General features: G+C 50.8%; 7 protein-coding genes across 7 annotated transcripts; 3 read left to right on the top strand and 4 right to left on the bottom strand.

Moving 5' to 3' along the window:
• Positions 1-1953: 1953 nt before the first annotated feature.
• On the top strand, positions 1954-2187 carry PV05_07333 (uncharacterized protein; the record flags this gene model as incomplete). The annotated part of the gene is made up of 1 exon (XM_013460145.1): positions 1954-2187. One exon carries the CDS (start codon positions 1954-1956, stop codon positions 2185-2187), a length of 234 nt encoding a protein of 77 aa, XP_013315599.1.
• Positions 2188-3186: 999 nt separating this feature from the next.
• On the bottom strand, positions 3187-3993 carry PV05_07332 (uncharacterized protein; the record flags this gene model as incomplete). Its single annotated transcript, XM_013460144.1, has 1 exon — positions 3187-3993. The coding sequence occupies one exon, from the start codon at positions 3991-3993 to the stop codon at positions 3187-3189; it is 807 nt and encodes a 268-aa protein (XP_013315598.1).
• Positions 3994-5738: 1745 nt separating this feature from the next.
• On the bottom strand, positions 5739-6307 carry PV05_07331 (uncharacterized protein; the record flags this gene model as incomplete). The annotated part of the gene is made up of 3 exons (XM_013460143.1): positions 5739-5940; positions 5999-6119; positions 6166-6307. The coding sequence occupies 3 exons, from the start codon at positions 6305-6307 to the stop codon at positions 5739-5741; spliced, it is 465 nt and encodes a 154-aa protein (XP_013315597.1).
• A 2477-nt stretch (positions 6308-8784) lies between these two features.
• PV05_07330 (uncharacterized protein) lies at positions 8785-10769 on the top strand (the record flags this gene model as incomplete). The annotated part of the gene is made up of 3 exons (XM_013460142.1): positions 8785-9097; positions 9531-10244; positions 10306-10769. The coding sequence occupies 3 exons, from the start codon at positions 8785-8787 to the stop codon at positions 10767-10769; spliced, it is 1491 nt and encodes a 496-aa protein (XP_013315596.1).
• Positions 10770-11177: 408 nt separating this feature from the next.
• Positions 11178-13118, bottom strand: PV05_07329 (uncharacterized protein; the record flags this gene model as incomplete). The annotated part of the gene is made up of 4 exons (XM_013460141.1): positions 11178-11212; positions 11271-11455; positions 11513-12473; positions 12545-13118. The coding sequence occupies 4 exons, from the start codon at positions 13116-13118 to the stop codon at positions 11178-11180; spliced, it is 1755 nt and encodes a 584-aa protein (XP_013315595.1).
• A 990-nt stretch (positions 13119-14108) lies between these two features.
• On the top strand, positions 14109-14600 carry PV05_07328 (uncharacterized protein; the record flags this gene model as incomplete). The annotated part of the gene is made up of 1 exon (XM_013460140.1): positions 14109-14600. The coding sequence occupies one exon, from the start codon at positions 14109-14111 to the stop codon at positions 14598-14600; it is 492 nt and encodes a 163-aa protein (XP_013315594.1).
• A 1947-nt stretch (positions 14601-16547) lies between these two features.
• PV05_07327 (uncharacterized protein) lies at positions 16548-18248 on the bottom strand (the record flags this gene model as incomplete). The annotated part of the gene is made up of 2 exons (XM_013460139.1): positions 16548-16966; positions 17030-18248. The coding sequence occupies 2 exons, from the start codon at positions 18246-18248 to the stop codon at positions 16710-16712; spliced, it is 1476 nt and encodes a 491-aa protein (XP_013315593.1). The 3' UTR covers positions 16548-16709.
• Positions 18249-18690: the final 442 nt, after the last annotated feature.

Below are 18690 nucleotides of genomic sequence, written 5' to 3'. Positions count from 1 at the left end.
CACTGTAGTAGATGTATGCAATAGCTCGCAAGTCGATGGTTGGATCAGCAAAACCGTTCAAGAACTTGGGACACTAAATGGAGCCGTCAACCTTGCAGGTGTTGTAGGGCCGATGAAGCCTCTCCGAGATCTGACAGATGATGACTGGGATTTTGTGATAGGTTGGCCACCGTCTTCCCACTCAGCTTACACAAGTCCTTCCTAATTTGCTTTTGCAGGTGTCAATGGAAGAGGCGTTTTTAACTGCCTTCGTGCTCAACTCGGGTCCATCGCTGAAGGAGGTTCCATTGTCAGTCGCTTGCCACCAAACGAACATGACCCCTCATGTCCAAGCTCACTGACTTGTTCAGGTCAATGCTGCCAGCGTCGCAGGCCAGATGGGAATACCTGCCATGAGCCTCTACTCGGCCAGTAAGTATGCGGTCATTGGCCTCACCAAGAGTGCGGCAAAGGAGAACGGAAACAGAAACGTGAGAGTCAATTGCATTGCACCTGGTATGGCAGTTGCATTCTAGCTCTGTTGATGTTCAGTTTATTGTCGCGCGTTGAATGCATGAACTGAGAAGAAAACACCCTATAGGCACAATAGCAACCCCTATGGTGGCAGACATGATACTGCGGACCGGTCAGGAAATCGACACCAGCGCGCGGCCTTTAGCTCGAGCTGCAGATCCCAGGGAGGTTGCGACCGTCATTGAGTTCCTTCTGGGAGAAGGAGCCAGTTTTGTGACCGGCACCGTATACAATGGTACTACGGATCTCCATTTCCTGTCGGAAAGGAATAACAGCTAATTCATTCACGACTAGTTGACGGCGGCCACATGGCTTGATCCGGTATCGAAGCTGCATCGCGTGATAAGTCGCCCAAGGATCACGTATATCAATATTTGGAGACTCGTTCCTGAGGCTGATAGAGGTGGCAAGGACAGGCCCGTGAACAGCAAAAAGTCGATGAGTGCCTAGTATAGGGGATAGATATACCTCCCAAGGGATGAACTTCGCCACAATCAACGAACGCGACCCATAGTAAAGCATGTAAAGACCATGAATCCATTGTTTGCCGTCCATGTAGATCCTTCTTTCCATGTTGGCATATCACATCACTCTGGCATGGGGAGCAACCACTATATCAAAGCCAAAAGCAAAACAGCGAGCCCATCAACTCGGAAAAGAGAATTCAAGCAATTGTAGTAGATTCGACTCTTCAAATGCTCTGTTCCACCACATACCCATCGTATTTGTACAATCTGGATATATACCTTCAAATGCACCAAGGCGCTGCCGTCGAAGCTGTTGTCATCACAATGGATTTTTGGAGTAGCAATTTCTTTGCTAACTCTGCAGTTCGACCTTATGCCGCCGCGTATCTCAGTGCCTCTGGCTTCGCCGAGACCTGGTCGCCCAAGTCAGACAAGACGCATGCACAGGTCGGGTTTTGCGGCTTCAGGCCTTGTCGTTGCGACTTCGGTGGTCCGGCTGTGCCTCGGAGTGTTTTTGGGTGAAGGCACGGGGGTTACGAGGGTGCACGACAAGCCGGCTCGAGAATAACATAAGAAGCAGTTCCACTTCAATTTTCTCAGGATTAATCCGTTAGCATTCAGAATTACTGTAGGCCACGAGAAGCCGCGAACATCTTCCCCGGAGACTCCAGCTCACCTTGCCACGAACAAAACCTCTCTCGTCCCACACTGTTTCATTCTGACCATGGTCAACTCTGAGGCAACGATTGCACGCTTATAGGAGCGGCTGCAAGTTCTTGAGGAAAAAGAGGGACTTAGAAGCTTGCTTCATGCTTACTGCCTAAGACCCGACAACTACGACTTTGAAGGTTACGCCAATACATTTACGGAGGATGGCTCCATGGAATTCGAAAAGTGGCCTAAGGTGGTAGGCCGGGAGGCGATTACGAAGGCTTCCAGTGTCGAAAGGCGGTTCCAAGGCCTTCAACATACCATGACCAATATCGAATTTTCAATCACTGGCCCAGACACGGCTATCGGAACGTCCTATCTTTGGTTTGCAGCGACGCCGGATGTCAGCAAACCAGAAATTCACTATGCCTTTGGCGGCCCCTACACATTCGACTTCAAGCGGACCTCTGAAGGGTGGAGAATCTCTAGAATGCGCTTAAGGAAAATATGGGCACAGGGTGAGGACACCGAAAAAGCTTTTGGAGCAGGTTCTTGAGAGTGCAGCATTACCTCGTTGTGGAGGAAGAAGTTTGTCAGCGGCAAGAGTTGATCAGTCATCGAGATTAACATCAGACAGGACTGAATGTTGTCTTGGTTGAACTTTGTATTCGAGACATTCCCATTTAGGCGACCTGGCATAAAGTCCTATACATTCCACTCACAGTAAGTGTTGAGGTCTTCCGCTCATGGGTCATTGAAGAAGCAAGATATCAACGTTCATAGGTAATTAGACCACAAGAACAAGAATATTCGAAGTACAGGCCATCTCTTCAATCGTTGCCCGCACAAGTCATGAAAAGCCTATGGCACATATGGTCCTGAAAGCAAGTCACCTAGGAAGTTTGGAGTAAACATGCTTCCGTACATATCACAGTCCGGATTGTATGGAAGTCGGTTGGGAAATCGGCTGACAACGAATGCGGTTGCTCTTCCGCAGACAGTAGTTGCATCGAGAGGTCGACCTGAGAAAAAGGCCCCGCGAAGTTCCTTTCGTATGAGATGCCTGCTGAATAGTCGTGTGTAGACGACATTGCTGTGGCAGCGGCGGACGATGGTTGGGGTGGTCCCATTTGGTGCGTCGTGGACTCTGGCTCTCGAAGAAGCTCCGGCATGGTCGACAAATTCGAGGGTGGACCCAAGGCATTATAGTTGGGCGCATTTGTGCCTGTGCCACACCTTCCGCACTTGAGCGTTTGTCTCTCTGTGCCAGTTTGATGCTGGCCGGAAATCAGGATTGGCCGACCTAAGTGATATTAGCAGCAGGCTCTCCAAACTATTCGACATGTTGATCACTGAACCGTGTTGAAGACAGCTTGCTTGGTTCAGATATTGTTGTGGCAGCTGCGTACCTTGATTTGCTTCTGGATTAGAACTGTGCAGGCCACAAATTTGAGCCAGCGACTGGCGATTCGATCCTGCGCTTCCTTGGTCTTGGTCCTCGTGCCGGAAGCTTCCCATTCGTTTCTGAGCGCGTCGATGTCTTTGCGCAACGATGTCAACGTGTTCCAATGTTGAGCAGATTGGTTCTGTTGTATTTGCGATACAGGATTTCGTAGCTTGGATAGGCCAAATCTTTCTCGACTTCGGTTTGAGCCACCTCGCAGTGGATCAGCTGCGCGACCGCGGCAAGCCAGACGGTACTTGAAAGGAAGGGATTGACAAATCTGTGGTGGTTTTCGCTGCTGCGGTGCACGATTGTCATGATCTGGTCGGCAGCTTCGAAATACTGTTCCAGGTAAGGAGAGTCTCTCATCATGCCTAGCGTCGTGTCTAGTTGTTGTTTTGGTGTCGCTTCTCCTTGAAGAGGAACCTGTTTCGCGCTTCGGGCATCAGACAAAGACATGGGCGATCCCCTTCCCTCATCGAAGACATAATATTTGTACGCCACAAGTCTGACTAACTGCACCATCAGGTGGATGCTGTATATCACACAATGTTGCAACCTCTGAGCCAAAGCAGAAGTAGGGTCTTTCATCCTTCTGCCGAAGCTATCAGCCTGGCGATCGTTCCCACAAGTCGGGCCTTGGAATTTAAGGAGACGGTCTCTTCTCACTACGAAAGGACTGGAAGCATTCTGCGCGTCTTTCATCATGGAGTTGATGACGATGAACCAAGCCTTCGGAGACTGGTTGCAGGAAGCCTGGAGAAGATGGCAGCGGTCAACAGTCCTCTTTGCGAGCAGACAGCTTCTCTGCGGTTCGTCTTGGTACCACTCCGCGTCCTCTGCTGGCAACCATGTCTCGTTATGGTACAAGTCGATTGCGGGCGGGTAACTACGCATGATAGTTGCGAAGACATCCATCTCCCATATTGCCCACCACACGCGACGCCGCTCTTCATCATCTTGCCATTGAACCGGATTGGCCAGGATGTCTTCCCATGTACGGCCAGAGTCAACAAGATGCAAATTCAGCTCATACGCAGACCGTACGCAAAGCCCGAGGTACCTCCACGCTCGTCCACAGGCCCCCTGTGGCAGCAGCCAATGAGTGATAAGGGTCAAAGCCTGTAATAACGGCAAAGGCACTGCTTCAGATTGGCATTCATTGACGGCTTGCTCCTGGTATTAGATGGCCAGCTTCGCAAAGTGGCCATCCAGATTTTCTTGAACTGGCATCTCCCCGTCTAACAAAGGCATTGCCATACGAGTCTTGCCCGTTAAAAACAAAGGCTAGCATAGCACAAACAAGTGCGTTTACTCGCGCCACCGACTCTAAATTTTGGAGTTTATTTAGAAGTAAAGGCTCCCGGAAGAGTTGGAACGCCGTGTAGTAGTTGAAGAACTGGTTTATTCTTTGAATCCATTAGCGGAAAGTAAAAGAGTCGCAAGAAAAATGGGATTCCTGGAAAGGCTCTTTCAATTTCCCATGGAATTCTCATCGAACTTACAGCATATCAAAGCACTCATATCTTACACCCAAGATGGAACAACTGGTCGCAATGATTCTGCGTTCGTCGCATGACTGGCAGGGTGAAGCGGACACAGGTGAGGCTGGTTGTTCAGGGGCGTACGATTCGTACCACGGATGAATGATCAATGCATACTCTGTCTTCCTGGCGTGCTCGAAGGGGTTTCAGATTGTGTAAAGGCTGGGGCTCCGTGTGGGCTCGGACATTGTCGCTGGCAACGTTTAAGGGGCTTGTTTTTGTCTTTTTGGTTCGTTGGTCTTATGAAGCTCATGTGTCCTCTTCCGTGATGCCACTACATTGCCTATCTTTGGGCCAGGACGCCTCGCACTCTCTAGATATCGGCATTCCTGAGCCGAGCATTGGCACACCATGCAATGAGACAACTCGCGACTGCATTTCACCTTGCGCCTGCGGCGCATGTGGCACGCAAATGTAGAGTGGAAGGGGCCGGTTCCTTCGTTCATTGCAAGTCGAGATAGTCGCGATAGTCGCTAACGGACTTCAGCAGTGGCTGTCTTGACGGGATGGGCTTGGGCTGTGTCTGACTATGTACAATCGTTTAGAGTGGAAGTGGGAAGTGGGGAGCTTGAAGATTATGTGGACAAGGCAGGAGCTTGGTGCCCTCCCACCAAAGCTCGGACTTCTCCCTCAAGCTCTATACGCTTTGTGGAGCATTTCCGGGGGCGCTCGTCGTTAGCTCCTTTCCCGCCAAAGGTTACAATGGTCTTAACGTCGGCCAATCGCCTGGATCCTAAAACGACCTTGCCAACGACCAGTCTCGAGAGGGCGAAATACGACCCGTGACAACGCATGCCTCGTACGATCTTCGGTGCAAGACGTTCGGGTCCTGCAGCCAGCAAAGACCCCCGCCATCCCCGGACTCGCGCAGTTTCTGCTTGGCCGCAAGAGCCAGCTTTTCACCAAATTACCTTGACGTAGGGGTCAAGACAAAACCTGGGTCCTATTTCCAAAGGCGAGATGGCCAGAATGATCTATTTACAGCCATGTGAGAGTGGTTGACTGGTAGACTTTGGGGATTCGGAACAGTAAACGTCGTTGGGTGACAGTCTATTGTGGGTGTCTATGTGTTCTCTAAATATTGCTCAAGTTGGCATGCTTCTCCAAAGTCTCCAGGGCTCACTCATGATAGACCTTGTTGATCAGAGTGCCGATGTTCTCGATCATTACGCGCATCTCGGCGCGGTGGGTTAGCCCGATTCTAGGCTTGCGCATAAACCCAATACCAGGACCGGTCCCGGTTAGAATAACGGTTCCCTTTTCTAGTGTGGTTCCCTGTGAGAGGTGGGCAATGGTTTTGGCGACGTCGAAAATCATCTCACTATCGATCTGGTCAATAGCTGTCGCCAGTGCTGGGTAAAAAGGGGAGGACCACCGACCTAGTGTTCGAGTCTTCGACAACTCGACCATTGTATATGCCCTGAATCCGGAGTCCCTGGCCGTCCTTAAGTATCACTGGTGATACAATCACCGGTCCTAAGGGCGCAGCTCCGTCAAGACCTGTAAGTGCGTCAGAAAATCTCCCTCCAAGCACTACAACCCTAACTAGCCTTTGGCAAAGCACCACTGGGTGTTTTGAATTGCGCGGTGCGGGCACTGATATCGTTTCCACAAGTGTAGCCTAAGACGTAATCTAGAGCTTCATCTTCTGTAATGTGTCTCCCGTCCTTGGCGATAATAACGGCCATTTCAGCCTCGTAGTCAAAAGAACCGTCTTGGGCAAACTTGGGCACATTGATTGCTGCTGGAAAAGGCCCATTCAGGGATGTTCGTGGTTTGATGAAGAGCACTGGAGTAGTTGGAATTGGCCATTAGCTTCATGCGCATGATATCGGTAGTTCAATCCGGGGCATCGGATGATCGGAACTTCGTGTGTTCCCACTAATGGGAGGATCTTTTGAATCATAATCAGCCGAGAATCCAGGAGTCCGCGTGGTCGAGAGTTGTCCAAGGGTAATGGCCAGAGAGCTTCCTTACAGTCTTGACATGCATGACTTTCTCTGTCACAATCCCGTCGAAGATCGAGCCACTGACGATGTTCGCTGCGACCGAGTCACCATTGAATATTGATAGTCCAACATCAGGGTACGCTTTTGGATCAATATTTCCGAGATGGAGTTGTCCATATTCTTCCGCAATGAAGCGAATCAGATGCGTCCAACGCCGACACATGGCGTGTGTGAAGTCCTTGCCAATCAAGGAAACATGGCGGTATAAGACTCCTTCATATATCTATACAGGTGCTCAGTCTAGGATCTGCGGCGATTTTGAGATATCCGCCGTGTCCATATCTGTGCGCTTACGGACGGAGGATCCTCGCTGTACTAGTCAGCCCGATAGCGTCGATTACGGGGCAAGAACCTATTCGACCAAGACCGAATTCATCGGAGGACGTGTCGCCGACTCCGAATCGTCTCCTTCTGCGCACTCTGGCGTCATCTTCGATGTTTTCTCCATCATTCGAGTATTTCCAGTCAGCTCTCTCCCCTCGAGATCTTCAATAACACGTGTTGTGCAGTACCGAAAAGTATGAAGAGAAGAACCAGGGCTTGCGAAAGTTGGCTGCTGTAAGGCGGACTCAAGACCTGCAGCTACCTGGTCTCTGGAAAGGAAAAGGAAGAGATGTTAAGCGACAGGCGGCTATTTCGTGTTCATTTCTGTTCCGATATCTATGTGGTGATCCACGGTATGATTATTCTTTGCATCTTTCGAAGGACAGAAACCCCTTGTCGTTCTTCAGGTTGTTCAGCCCCTCGAAACTGTTCAGCACTCCATCCGCAGGAAACTATTAGAGTTCGTCGCGCGCTACTCCAAAAACGTAGCTGGAACCCTCGGGTCCTGGATCGCAATTACTACGTGTTTTTGGATGCTTTAACATAGAATTTGTTGGGATTAGTAGTCAGTAAGATTGCCGACACTTGCATACAAGTTTCCTAACCAGTAGTCAAAAATCTGGGTCCCGATGACATGCCTTCCCACACCCACATGTTCTCGTACCCCTTCTCACGCAGCCAGTCATGGCTCAGGACCTGTGTGTTGAAGTCATGGGTCTCGAAAGACGAATGATGGACATGAGCCATTTTGCCCTGGAAAAAGAAAAAGGAATGGTGATCGACCAGTTCTTCGCGTCGGAGGAGTCTGTTACAGACGATTACGCCTTTTCCGTTCTCATCTTTGCTGAGGTATTGAGCACAAGTCATCAATCAGTCTAGAAACACCTGTGGGTCGCAGGAAGAGGCTCCGAGCGGTTAGAGTCGCTTACTTCACTAGGGTAGAGATTGAAGCGACTCGTATAGAAATCGTGGCCGAATCCGTATTCGGACTGTCATCATATGAGCTCTCCCAAAAGATGTAAGTCGATGTAAAGGCAAGTCATCATTTGGAGAAATACTGACTCGAGACGTATAGTAAGGGCGAAGAGGGCGGCGAATGGAATGGTTGCGGGAGCCTCAGTTCAGCTGGCATTCTGTAACATTCGCATAAATGGGGTTGCCCCAAGATTCCCAAAAGCCAGTGTCCTCACGTCATCAAATGATGCAGAGAAGGGAGCAGAGTACAGGAACGATCAGAGGCCAGAAAAGGTCCAGAAAAATCATGGGTGGTTCTTTGAACAATCGCTGAAGGCTCCTGAATATTATTCCAACCGCATGGCTGATGCTAACGAGATTGAAAACATCCAATTTTTCCTGGCATCTGACTTGGTTTCCTCTATCAACGTCCATGTCGTTCTCACGGAATAACTATTAATTTCGCCGAGAGTGTCTGGGGTGGGCGTCGCTCATCTGGTCAGTCGAAGGGTCTCACGGTGCTAATTGGAGAGGTATCAGAGGCTCTCGAACGCCCCATTCAGAGTCCATTTGCGGCCAGACCGAGCACTTACCCCCATCCATGTCATCGGCGCGGTAGATGCTTCTCGGAACATGTTCGGACCCCAGAGTTGGTCCGGGGACGTCCTCAGCTTTTTGCGGGGAAATCCCAACTCCAGACCTGAGTCTGGGGATCTCCTGGTAGACCGGGGGGTTTTTCCTTCTGGCTTACTGTTCTGCCACAGCAGACCACATATATACACCCTCAGCCCAAGTTTCACATCTAAACACTACTACCTCAAGACTACTGTTTTGTTTCCTTCCATATCTCAAGGAGACGTCCATCATCTTATGCAGTCATGGAAGAGCAAAAGGCAGCCATGGCCCACGACGACATCACGCCGATACCGGCTCGGCACACCCCTCGCGACCAAACAGATGGAGATCATCTCAGATCAGAAGCGCTCTCCACCGATCTCGACCATATCGCTCCCGGCTACTTCAAGAGTGCCAGAGTGATCGGGACCTATGTCGGCATCGCGTTCACCCTGACGGCTACCTATTTCTATTTTGAGGCGTCGGCTGCTGTCTTGACATTCATCAATGCAGACATCGGCCCCAGCGAGAACTCTGCCCTCTTCTCCATTGTCTGGACTGTGGCTCAGCCGATCAGTATTCTTCTTTTTGGCCGCTTGACGGATCGCTTTGGATGACGAAATTTTGCCTTGGCTGGCAATATCCTTTCAATAATCGGGGGGATTGTCGCCTGCACAGCCAAGTCAATGAACACCCTTATAGGTGCCATGGTAATCTTAGGCATTGCCTCGGGTCCCATCGCGTCCTACCCACTGTTGACGGGAGAACTGGCGAGCAATAAGGACAAATTTTTGGCCACCGTTTGCGTTGTCATTCCAAAATATTATTGCCACGGGCTTTGCCCCCTACATTGGTCAGCGTCTGGTCTATGTTGCCAACTGGCGATGGATCTTCTACATCCACATCATCATAATATGTAAGCAAACTCTATCCTGGTCGCGCAAGTGGGAAGCGGAGCTACCACGAATCTTTCGATCCCTCCCAGGCGTTAGCTGATCTTTTTTAATAGCTTGTGGAACGGTGATCTGGTACTTCACTTACTTTCCGCCATCATACGTTCAACTACACGGCAAAGAAGTCAGCAAAATGGACGAACTCAAGAAGACAGATTTCCTGGGCATCTTTCTCCTCGTGTCTGGTCTCACCCTCTTCCTCTTGGGCGTCTCCAGGGGTGGTACGAGTACAGCCACTGCATGGAACTCTGCCCGAATCTTGGGACTCCTGATCTCGGGCTTCATCGCATGTGTGGCGTTTGTGCTGTACGAGTGCTTCGGCAATGTCAAGCAGCCGGTCATCCCAATGCGCTTCTTTAAAGATGTTCGCGGCTTCGCGTGCATCAATGTCATCTCGGCCATTACCGGCTGCATCAATGTGGCCCTTTTCATCATCTGGCCATCTCAGGTCATCCACATCTTCGGCACGTCCAACAAGGATTGGGAGCAGACGGCTTGGATGTCTTGTACCATCAATTTTGGCTTGTGGACTGGCATCATCATTGTCGGACCCCTCTTCGGCATCATCAAACACGTGAAATATCAACTGATTTGGGGAAGCGTGTGGATGACCGTGTTTCTGGGTATCATGTCAACGTTCAACAGTGGACACAGGTCCGAAGCTATTGCGATTTCCTTCCTAGCCTGCCTACCGATCGGTTGGGGCGAGATTATCACCATGCTGCTGGCTCAATGCTTGGTCGATGACCAGGATCTGGGAGTGGGATTTGGTAAGTCTCCCTCTGTACACTGTATTATTTCCATCACCCTTACTGACGATGCCCTTTACAGCCGTGACCTCGGCCAACAGAACCATCGTTGGATCCATTTTCACGGCCATCTTCCTTGCTATTCTGAATAACAAGCTTCCCGGAGAATTGCAGAAGCATCTCGTGCCGCAGGTATTGCAGGCTGGTCTACCTGCCAAATCCATTCCGACTCTCCTCACCGCTGTCAGCACCGGCACACAGTCAGCGCTCGAAGCTGTTCCGGGCATGACCAGCAAAATCTTAGCCGTGGCTAATGCCGGTGCCTCCACCAGCTTTGCTGCAGCATACGCCTACGTGTATTACACGGCCGTGGCGTTGGGCATCGTGTCCTGCTTGGCGGCTTTGTCCACCCGCGACTTTGATCAATATCTGACTAACCACGTCTCGCGCCAGATTTACCACAAGAAAGAGACGAAGGAGGACATTCTGGACCTGATTACGAAAACCCAGGTTCAACCGCAGGCTGAAGGGATTGAGATGGCCTAAGGAAGTGTGGCACTTTGCTGCTCGGCTAGGGTGTATATGTATTGCGGTCTAACACGTAAAAAGTTGCAGGAGGGTGACCTCCTGCAGGTAAAGTCGGGTCATGGAAGTGTCAATTTGCTAGCACTGGATGGTCATTTCCCCGGGTGATGGTTATTTACTGAATTACTTGGCTATCTTACATGCTATTAGTAATGCGGTAAGGACCGCCCGTGAATTGCTCGAGAGACTATTCAACTAGGGAACATTAAGCCTTATTGGTAATACCATCCAAAAATATCTCCCAAAGACTATATTGATCCTCTCTGAAAAGCGACACTGACGAAACAATCCCGCAAATGCACCCTATTCTTTTCACCGTGTATACACCGTAGCTCGTATGCAAACATTGGATACTCTCTCGATCGAGGATCAAATATCATGTCGGGCAAACTTCGATGCCAAGCCTGAGTGCGTGGTTAGCAACTTTCAAAAAAGGGTTACGGAAGAAGCGAAAAGACATACGAATCTTGCGTCCCCACACGTAAAGCATGACCGGAATGGGGATGAAAGCGATCGAAAGAAATCCCAGCAACGAGCAGCCCCAGTTCAAGCCGAGATTTCTGAACATGGCGCCCGCGAAGACGGGGAACCCGGCTCCCATGGCAGACCGTGCGAGATCATTGCCGGCGTAGACGGAGCCAATGTATCTGCTCTGACGGTTAGCGGGAGTTCCCTGTGAGGGCTGGACTGGTTTGGGGGCTCACTTTGGATACGCATCGCCCTGATAATTGAGAATGGCATTGAACAGCAACAACCCGCCGATCGAGAAGAAGCTCGACCCTATGATCGGCACGATCCAATGCACGCTCTCCCTCGCTGTCCAGCCAAACCAGAACAGAGAGATCGGCAAGAAAATCGAGCCCACGATCGCGGGTGGAAGCCTTGCCTCAGGCGTCAGTGTCCCGTCCTCGAACTGCTTCTCCTGCACGAAGTATAGGAACCCGAAGTAAAGCGCCAGACACACCAGCGCACCGACCAAGATGCCCAAATACGCCAGGCCGGCGGTCCCGAGACTGAAGTTGTAAATACCCCTAAAGGTCAGCGGGAACGCCTCGAACCAGCAGTACAGCACCGCGTAGACGAGGCCGAGGTACACGTCCGTGAACAGCAGGATTGGCTCGCAGAAGGTGAGTTTGAAGGGCAGCCACAGCGCGGCCCGGGCGATCTCGCTCTTTGGCATGCCCTGCGCTTCGATCTCCGCCTCCGTCTTGAGCGCCGGATTATCCAGTGCCTTTCGCAGGCGGCGGGCGCGGTGGTACAATATCGTCGCAGAGCTGGTCTCGGGAAGGCAAAACGCAAGCAGCACAAAGACAAAGCCGTTGAGCCAGATAAGTTCCCAGATCGTCCATTTCCAGCCCTTCGCTTCGGCAGCGAAGCCACCGATCAATGGGCCCAGTACGGGCCCGCAGACCGCAAAGATGCCCCACGTCCCGATGGGGTAGCCACGCTTCTTGGGTGACCAGATGTCGGCCATGCTGGCACCTCCCGTGGCAAGCACGGGCGAACCGACAAAGCCGGTCAGGAACCGGAAGGCCAATAACATGCCCAAGTTGCGAGCGTAAACGACGCCAAAGTTCAAGCAGATGAAGCAGAAGATGCTGAGGATGTAGACGGGAGAGCGTCCGATGGGAGGAGCTTCGGCGAATGGGGCAATAAACATCGGACCTTGGGGACAGTTGGTGTTAGAATTTTGTTGAACACCTTTCATGGAGTTGAGGCATAAGGTGGGTACTCACCAGTCCCATACCCAAGTACGAAAGTCGTAAGGCCCAACACTGCAGCAACCTCGCTAATACCGAAATATTGTTCAATATCCCTTACCCCGGCCGTATAGATTGCGGAGCCAATGTAGATCGAGAGCGTGAGTAAGCACACCTGAGCCGTGGTCACACACTTCTTAAAGAAGGACCAGTTTTGCGGATTCGCGGGGTCGAAGTCATTGATCCACGTCACGATCTTGGTATCGGTGTCGTCAGCTTGAGTCTCGAGCTTTGTGAGGTCAGGGTCCGCTTCGGGCGGAGGTGTCGAAGTGTTCGTCGCAGTATCTCTCGAGCCGACGCTGAAGATGCTTGCCATGGTTGAGTGCCGGCTCGTTAGTGGTCGGATGGCGGAACGCTCTCCACTTTCTAGTATATTTGTATTGCGCGTTGTGGTCCATGATTGCAACGACTGCGCCTGTGTGAGGGTCCGGTCGGTGCTGATTGCTTGTCGGTAGGCTTCCGGGTGGATCTCATCAGGGTACTGTAGGATCTTGTTGCACGTTATTAGACGTAGAAATTGACCAACGCAGGTGTCGCGAAAGTTGTCCATTGCGGCGGACGCTAAGGGCTTTGATGGATGGGATGGACTGTGGCGAGTTGGCTGGATCTGAATCAGTTGAAGAGATTCTCTGCATCCTGGCCAGGGATAAACCAATATATATGTCCTTGCCTATGATGAAAACCTGCGAGCTCTTGAAGTGGTCTCGGTACAACAAGAGGGCATTTCATCATAGTCATCGTGGGAAATGCCCCAGGATTACGAGTTGGATGACCGGGATGGACGGAGCAAGGTCCTTCCCACCCCTCGAAAAGACACCAAATTGAAGTCATCGAAGGCCGACATTTGCTCGGGGTGCGAACTTGCTGTCCTCCAAGCGGTACGGCTACATCGATAGATGGTCTTTTCTGGACGCAATCGCTGGGTTCGGGCGAAAATTGATGCTTAGGTGGCTTTGGCATCGGCAAGATACCGAGGTGGATCTCCCGAAGTGGATCTCCCGAGGTGGATCCTCCGCGGGATGAATTCCTGGGGCAACCGCTTTGGGTCTCCATTGTCGTATTTCGTAGCCAATGAGTTGAATACCACAGTCAGAAGAGCGGGATGAGGCCATGCATGGTGCAGCCCTTGAGAAGTCGGTTATCGTTGCAGAACATTCTGGAGAGATTCTAGCGTAGTTACATCTCGCAGAAATCGGAAATCGTGTTTCGGAAGAACACAATCGGCTCGTTCCGTCTACGTTTGCATCTCGCCTTCGCCTAGCGATATGGCAGGCGAAGGTTACAGCTTCTTCCGATAGAGGGAGGAAATCATATGATTGCTCCTGTTCTCGTTACGTTCAACACTATCTCTCTTCGACAATCATCAGCCGACGTGTCGTCCCCCCCTGAGTAGGAAAGGATGTCCCATCATAAAGACGCAGTTCAACAACCCGCCTGACTTGAAGATCAACCATCCTCAAACCATTTTCAGCCTCATCACATTCCATCAATCAACCTTAAGGTATATCAGAGGTTTCGGTCAATCTGAGCAAAGGACGACATGTCACTAGCCGCTGCTTCTGCCAGGCCCAAGTACGAGGTCGAAATTGCTCCTAGGAGGAGGCAAAAATTGAACCTCCTGCAAACCGCCTTTCTGGCTCATAAAGCTCAGGACAAACTATTCAAGGAGGCTGCAAAAGGTGACCATGACCTCAGGCTCCTAGTCGGACATGCAAGCATGCTCAACTTTATCACACTCGACCTCGCCAACGCCGAAAAAGAGCAGACGAGGTGGCTGAGCAGATCGCCTCACAGTGCGCGAGGCGACGAGAAGCCCGAACAAGAGCACATCGAGACCATTGTGGAGGATCCTGAAGGGGAGTGGGAAGCAATGTACACCAATAGCTTCGACGGAGATTCAGAATCCGACGAGGAGGAACAACTCAGATCAACCACCGTCCCTACTCATGAAATCGACGCCAATCTGGAGGGCTATGGCGGGCCTTATGCCGACAATGCGCTGGAAAGGACTGCCACGAGAGACCACTACTAGAGCTGACGGGCAAATCCAAATCAGACTTAAACGACGACGAAACGGCACCGTCGCCGCCAAATCCAAACATCGACGCTATGAAGCCGACGGCAAAATCATTTCTATCAGTCCGTCTTACGATTGAAGGTAGCGTCGATCATTCGTTATCTATCTTGAAGAGAAGGGACTTTATCGCCCCCCGGTGAGAAATGTTGCATATTCAAGTAGCTGTGGTTGAGCACATTGTCTGGGGGATATTACAAACATAGATGATTCGCTTTGAGTGGTTCTTGATACAATAAAACTGAACGATGTAATCATAACTGGATGGCTCTACCTTTGAATTCTGATTCTAGCCTGTCACGGTGAATACAAGCTTCATCATGATGCGTGACATTGAACGGTGACTAGTCAAGGAAAAGTAACTGTCTCCCAATAGTGATGGTTAAAATATGCCAGCCTGGGAAGTGAAGGCGGACTTTACCATCTGATCTTTCATCTCTCCAGTTGATATTCAGACTACAAACAAATCATCTACAATACGCTTGTATGCTTTAGACGACTCTCACTTATGACTATGGGGGTTCCCAAGAATAATTACATCTTTGCCACAGGTTAAGTCCAAGGCCACGTGCGATCTCAATCCCGCGTCTCGTTACGCTCGGTAGAGAATGATTCAGGAAGGATCAGGCCACCTCAGGGGATTATTCGAAAAGGACCAGAGTTTAAGCGTTGCCGCGTCTCGAACATTTTCGTATTCAAAGTTCCTCCGATAGGCATTGCTGTGGAGCCGAACTTGGAGTTACATCACTCGGGCGCAGCCACCGGTCGTGGCAACGCCTACCGAGTTAGCACTGATTCGCTGTAGGCGTACGCTCGGAGGGCCGTAATTTAATAATCGGGTTCAAAAGCCGACTGGTGTGGTGTTCAATGGCCGAGAACTAGTGATCCTCCCATGACACGATTCAAACAAGTGGCCAGCCGCGGAGGAACGTGGTCGCAACAACTGCAATGTATTTAGAAGTGAGTACCCTCGCACGGCATGCTCATGGTATTCCTCTTAGAACCCAGCAACAGCGCGAGAGTAGAAGTCTCGAGGCTTGAAATCATAATACTTGATCCCGAGTTGTCAATAAGATGGAGGACTACGACACACCTTCCTCCGATCAATCTGGATCGTTTACGCCCTTCATGTGGAATCCATCCCAAGAGATGCAAATGGCTACCAACTACAACCAGGTGTGCTTGCACTTTACCTTTGGTCCACACTGGGGCTCTTTCCTAACGATGACAGAGTTTGCGACCAATATCAGGCTTCTATTCCAGCTTCCAAACTTCCAACCCATTTTTGGACTTTTGCTCAGGATACACTGCCAGTGGGAGAATATCGGGGGTAATTACGAAGGCTGATAGCCGTACCCAGACTACGATCAAGGTTGGTCTCTGTCCATAAGTTATTCGGACCGCTCGGACAGGACGCTAATGAGATACTAGTCAATGAGACGGCGAGAGCAAAACAGGGCATCCCAACGCGCTTACCGCGAACGCCAAAAGAGGACGCAACACGAGTTGGAGCAGCAGATTTCCGAATGGGAACAGAAACACAAAGCCCTGTTGGAGTCTCACTCAACGCTCACAGGAGAACTCGACTGGCTGAAGGCGTACATTGAAGTCCTTATCTCCTATATAATGGCCCAGCAGATCGGCCTGCCACAATGTAGGACCGACCTTGCCCTATCCCCCGAGGAATTTGCCTCTAGGGCCATGTGTTCAAACAGCCCTGCGTCCGAAACACAAGATTCGTGCAGGTTATTGGGCTCTTCTGGAATAGCTGCATGGTGAGGAGGTTTTCTCTCGCTCAACGTGCACAACTCTCTGCAATTCTCAGCTCCGAAATATCCTCTGAGCTTATTGTGTCAAAATATGTAGGATTATCTTGATAATGCAGACGCATGCCTTTTTAAGACACGGCGAGTTCGTGATACGAGTACAGGAATGCGAGCATAGGAAAAGGACTTATGTAACCCGAGATTTCGCCCACCACGGCCTTTGACGAGGTGGAAAGTCCAGATGTTTCCCTCCCTCAAATCCCGACTTAATCCTGTGGTAGTCCGGCTTTCGGATGCATGCCTATAGACCCCTTGTCATGTTACTCCAGTTCGCAGCATCAGTCACCGTCTCCCAGTTGTTGAAATCCCATTCATGCGAAGAAAGACTTGGATAGATGGTAGTATCCTCTTGCATATTGAGGTCCTCGAAGGCAGAGGTAAGGGAAAGAAAATTAAGCCATCTTGGATGTAAGTGCCCTTCAAATTGTCTGAGAATACGCTCCACATCATCCGGCGACAACGGTGCGAACACCAGCTGTGAGAATTTCTTGAATGCCACTGTGCCATTGCCGGTCAAACATAGTACGTGCCAAGAATGGTTTCAGGAGCTGGACGACTTACTTATGAGGAATCGGGGCAGGCTCCATACCGATGCGAATTGCTCCAGGAAGAGCAGAAGCACATCCTTGTACGTCAGCAGCTTCATCTGCAAGCCCGGCGACGAATCCAAACAGCAATGCAAATGCAAAATTATCAGCGTGCCTGAAATAATAAAGCAAACGGCTGGGTCGACGCTGGGGAAATATTGGCTATCCCACTGTTGGACGATTGACGTGATATCCTGGCAGTACTCGAGAGTCTGTTGCCAGCCGTTTAACCATTCGCGCCCGCTCCTGTTCGGGTCCGAAGGAAAGCATAGCAGGATACTAGCAGCGTGAAGGTGGAGGACGGAAATGAGTCTGGTATGGTGTTCAGAGCCCGACTCGTCAATGAGAGCGTTGCGTCCAGGGTTCAGATACCGCACAGGCAGGGCTAGACGCACGGCAGAGAGGTGATCCTTGAGAGCCATAAGACGTGTTTGTAGACGTGAGGATGGATTTTGCATCTGTAGGCGATTAATAGTTGCTGCCTGCCTCAGAAGTGTGGTTGTAACTATGTGCATATTGAAAGCGAAATCGCCAGGGGCGTCGATAATCTCCTTGGTAGTCTTCCAGAGCATGCTTGTTTCTGTGGGAAGGAAAATTGTCTTTGTAAGCTCCATTGGGGTGCCGGCTGGGTTCGATAGAGGAGTGGTTACCAAGGCCGTTTTCACACTGTCGTTTTCCACGACAGACGGCGTCGCAACCGCGATGTTTGAGTATGAATCAAGACAATAGATGAACCACCAAACCCGTCTCCACTCGTCGAGCTTGTCCTCGCTCATGGAATCGCCCTCAAACGCCGAAAATCGATCATTGTTGTCGATTTGGTGGAGGCCGCACTGATATGCTTTGCGCGTCAGCTGGCCTATCCTCGTCCATGCTTCATTGCCAGGGTATTGGTGAAATGCGTAGAAGGCAAGCAGGCAGGCCTGACGGAAATTATCCAGTGATATCCTCTTGGTAGGGCATTCCTTGTCAATGAGTTTTGCTTCCAGTAGACGTCTCACGCAGGTTTCTAAGCCGTCGTTGGTCCAGAATTTCGGCGGGCCCAGAATCTTCGCGGACACCACAAAGATGGTGAGAAGCAGGCTCCGGCTCAAGGTTCCAGACCCATATCGTCGTAAAAGCGTCTCTTGGCGGAACAAAGGTATAGATGGATGTACATGCGTGAAAAAGTTGCTGAGTCTGGTGCAGTACATGCTGCGTTAGGCCTGGGAACTTTGAGTGGGTCTAGCATTTCCACTTACTGTTCTCTCTCCTGGTCTGGCTCTAATTGTAGGCCAAAATTGCTGGCGGTATCGTCTGCTAAGACCCCAAAATGTATCATTGGATCCAAGGGCCATGGGCCGCATGCAGGATGCAGAGGTCCCGCGTTAGGGTCATCGAACTGCTGTACGTAAGGCTGAGAAGGCACGTTTCCTTGCGGGGGGAAAAGCAATTCCTGAGGGTCGGCAAGTGTTCTTGATAGGGTCAGAGAGTCTGCAAAAACTTCTTGAGTACCTACAGTACCTCCACAAGATAATGGGTTAGCTTGGCAGGGGCGGCAGGGGAGGCCGGAAGAAGGTCACTAGGCTTGACTGACCGGGAGTTGAGAGAGCCGATGTACTAGCGCTAGTCGCCACTCTTCGCCGCGAGCCTCTG

Source organism: Exophiala xenobiotica, assembly GCF_000835505.1.
Source record: "Exophiala xenobiotica strain CBS 118157 unplaced genomic scaffold supercont1.4, whole genome shotgun sequence".
Lineage (NCBI taxonomy): Eukaryota > Fungi > Ascomycota > Eurotiomycetes > Chaetothyriales > Herpotrichiellaceae > Exophiala > Exophiala xenobiotica.
Note: the sequence above shows the minus strand (reverse complement) of the source record. Positions and strands in the feature narration are given on the sequence as shown.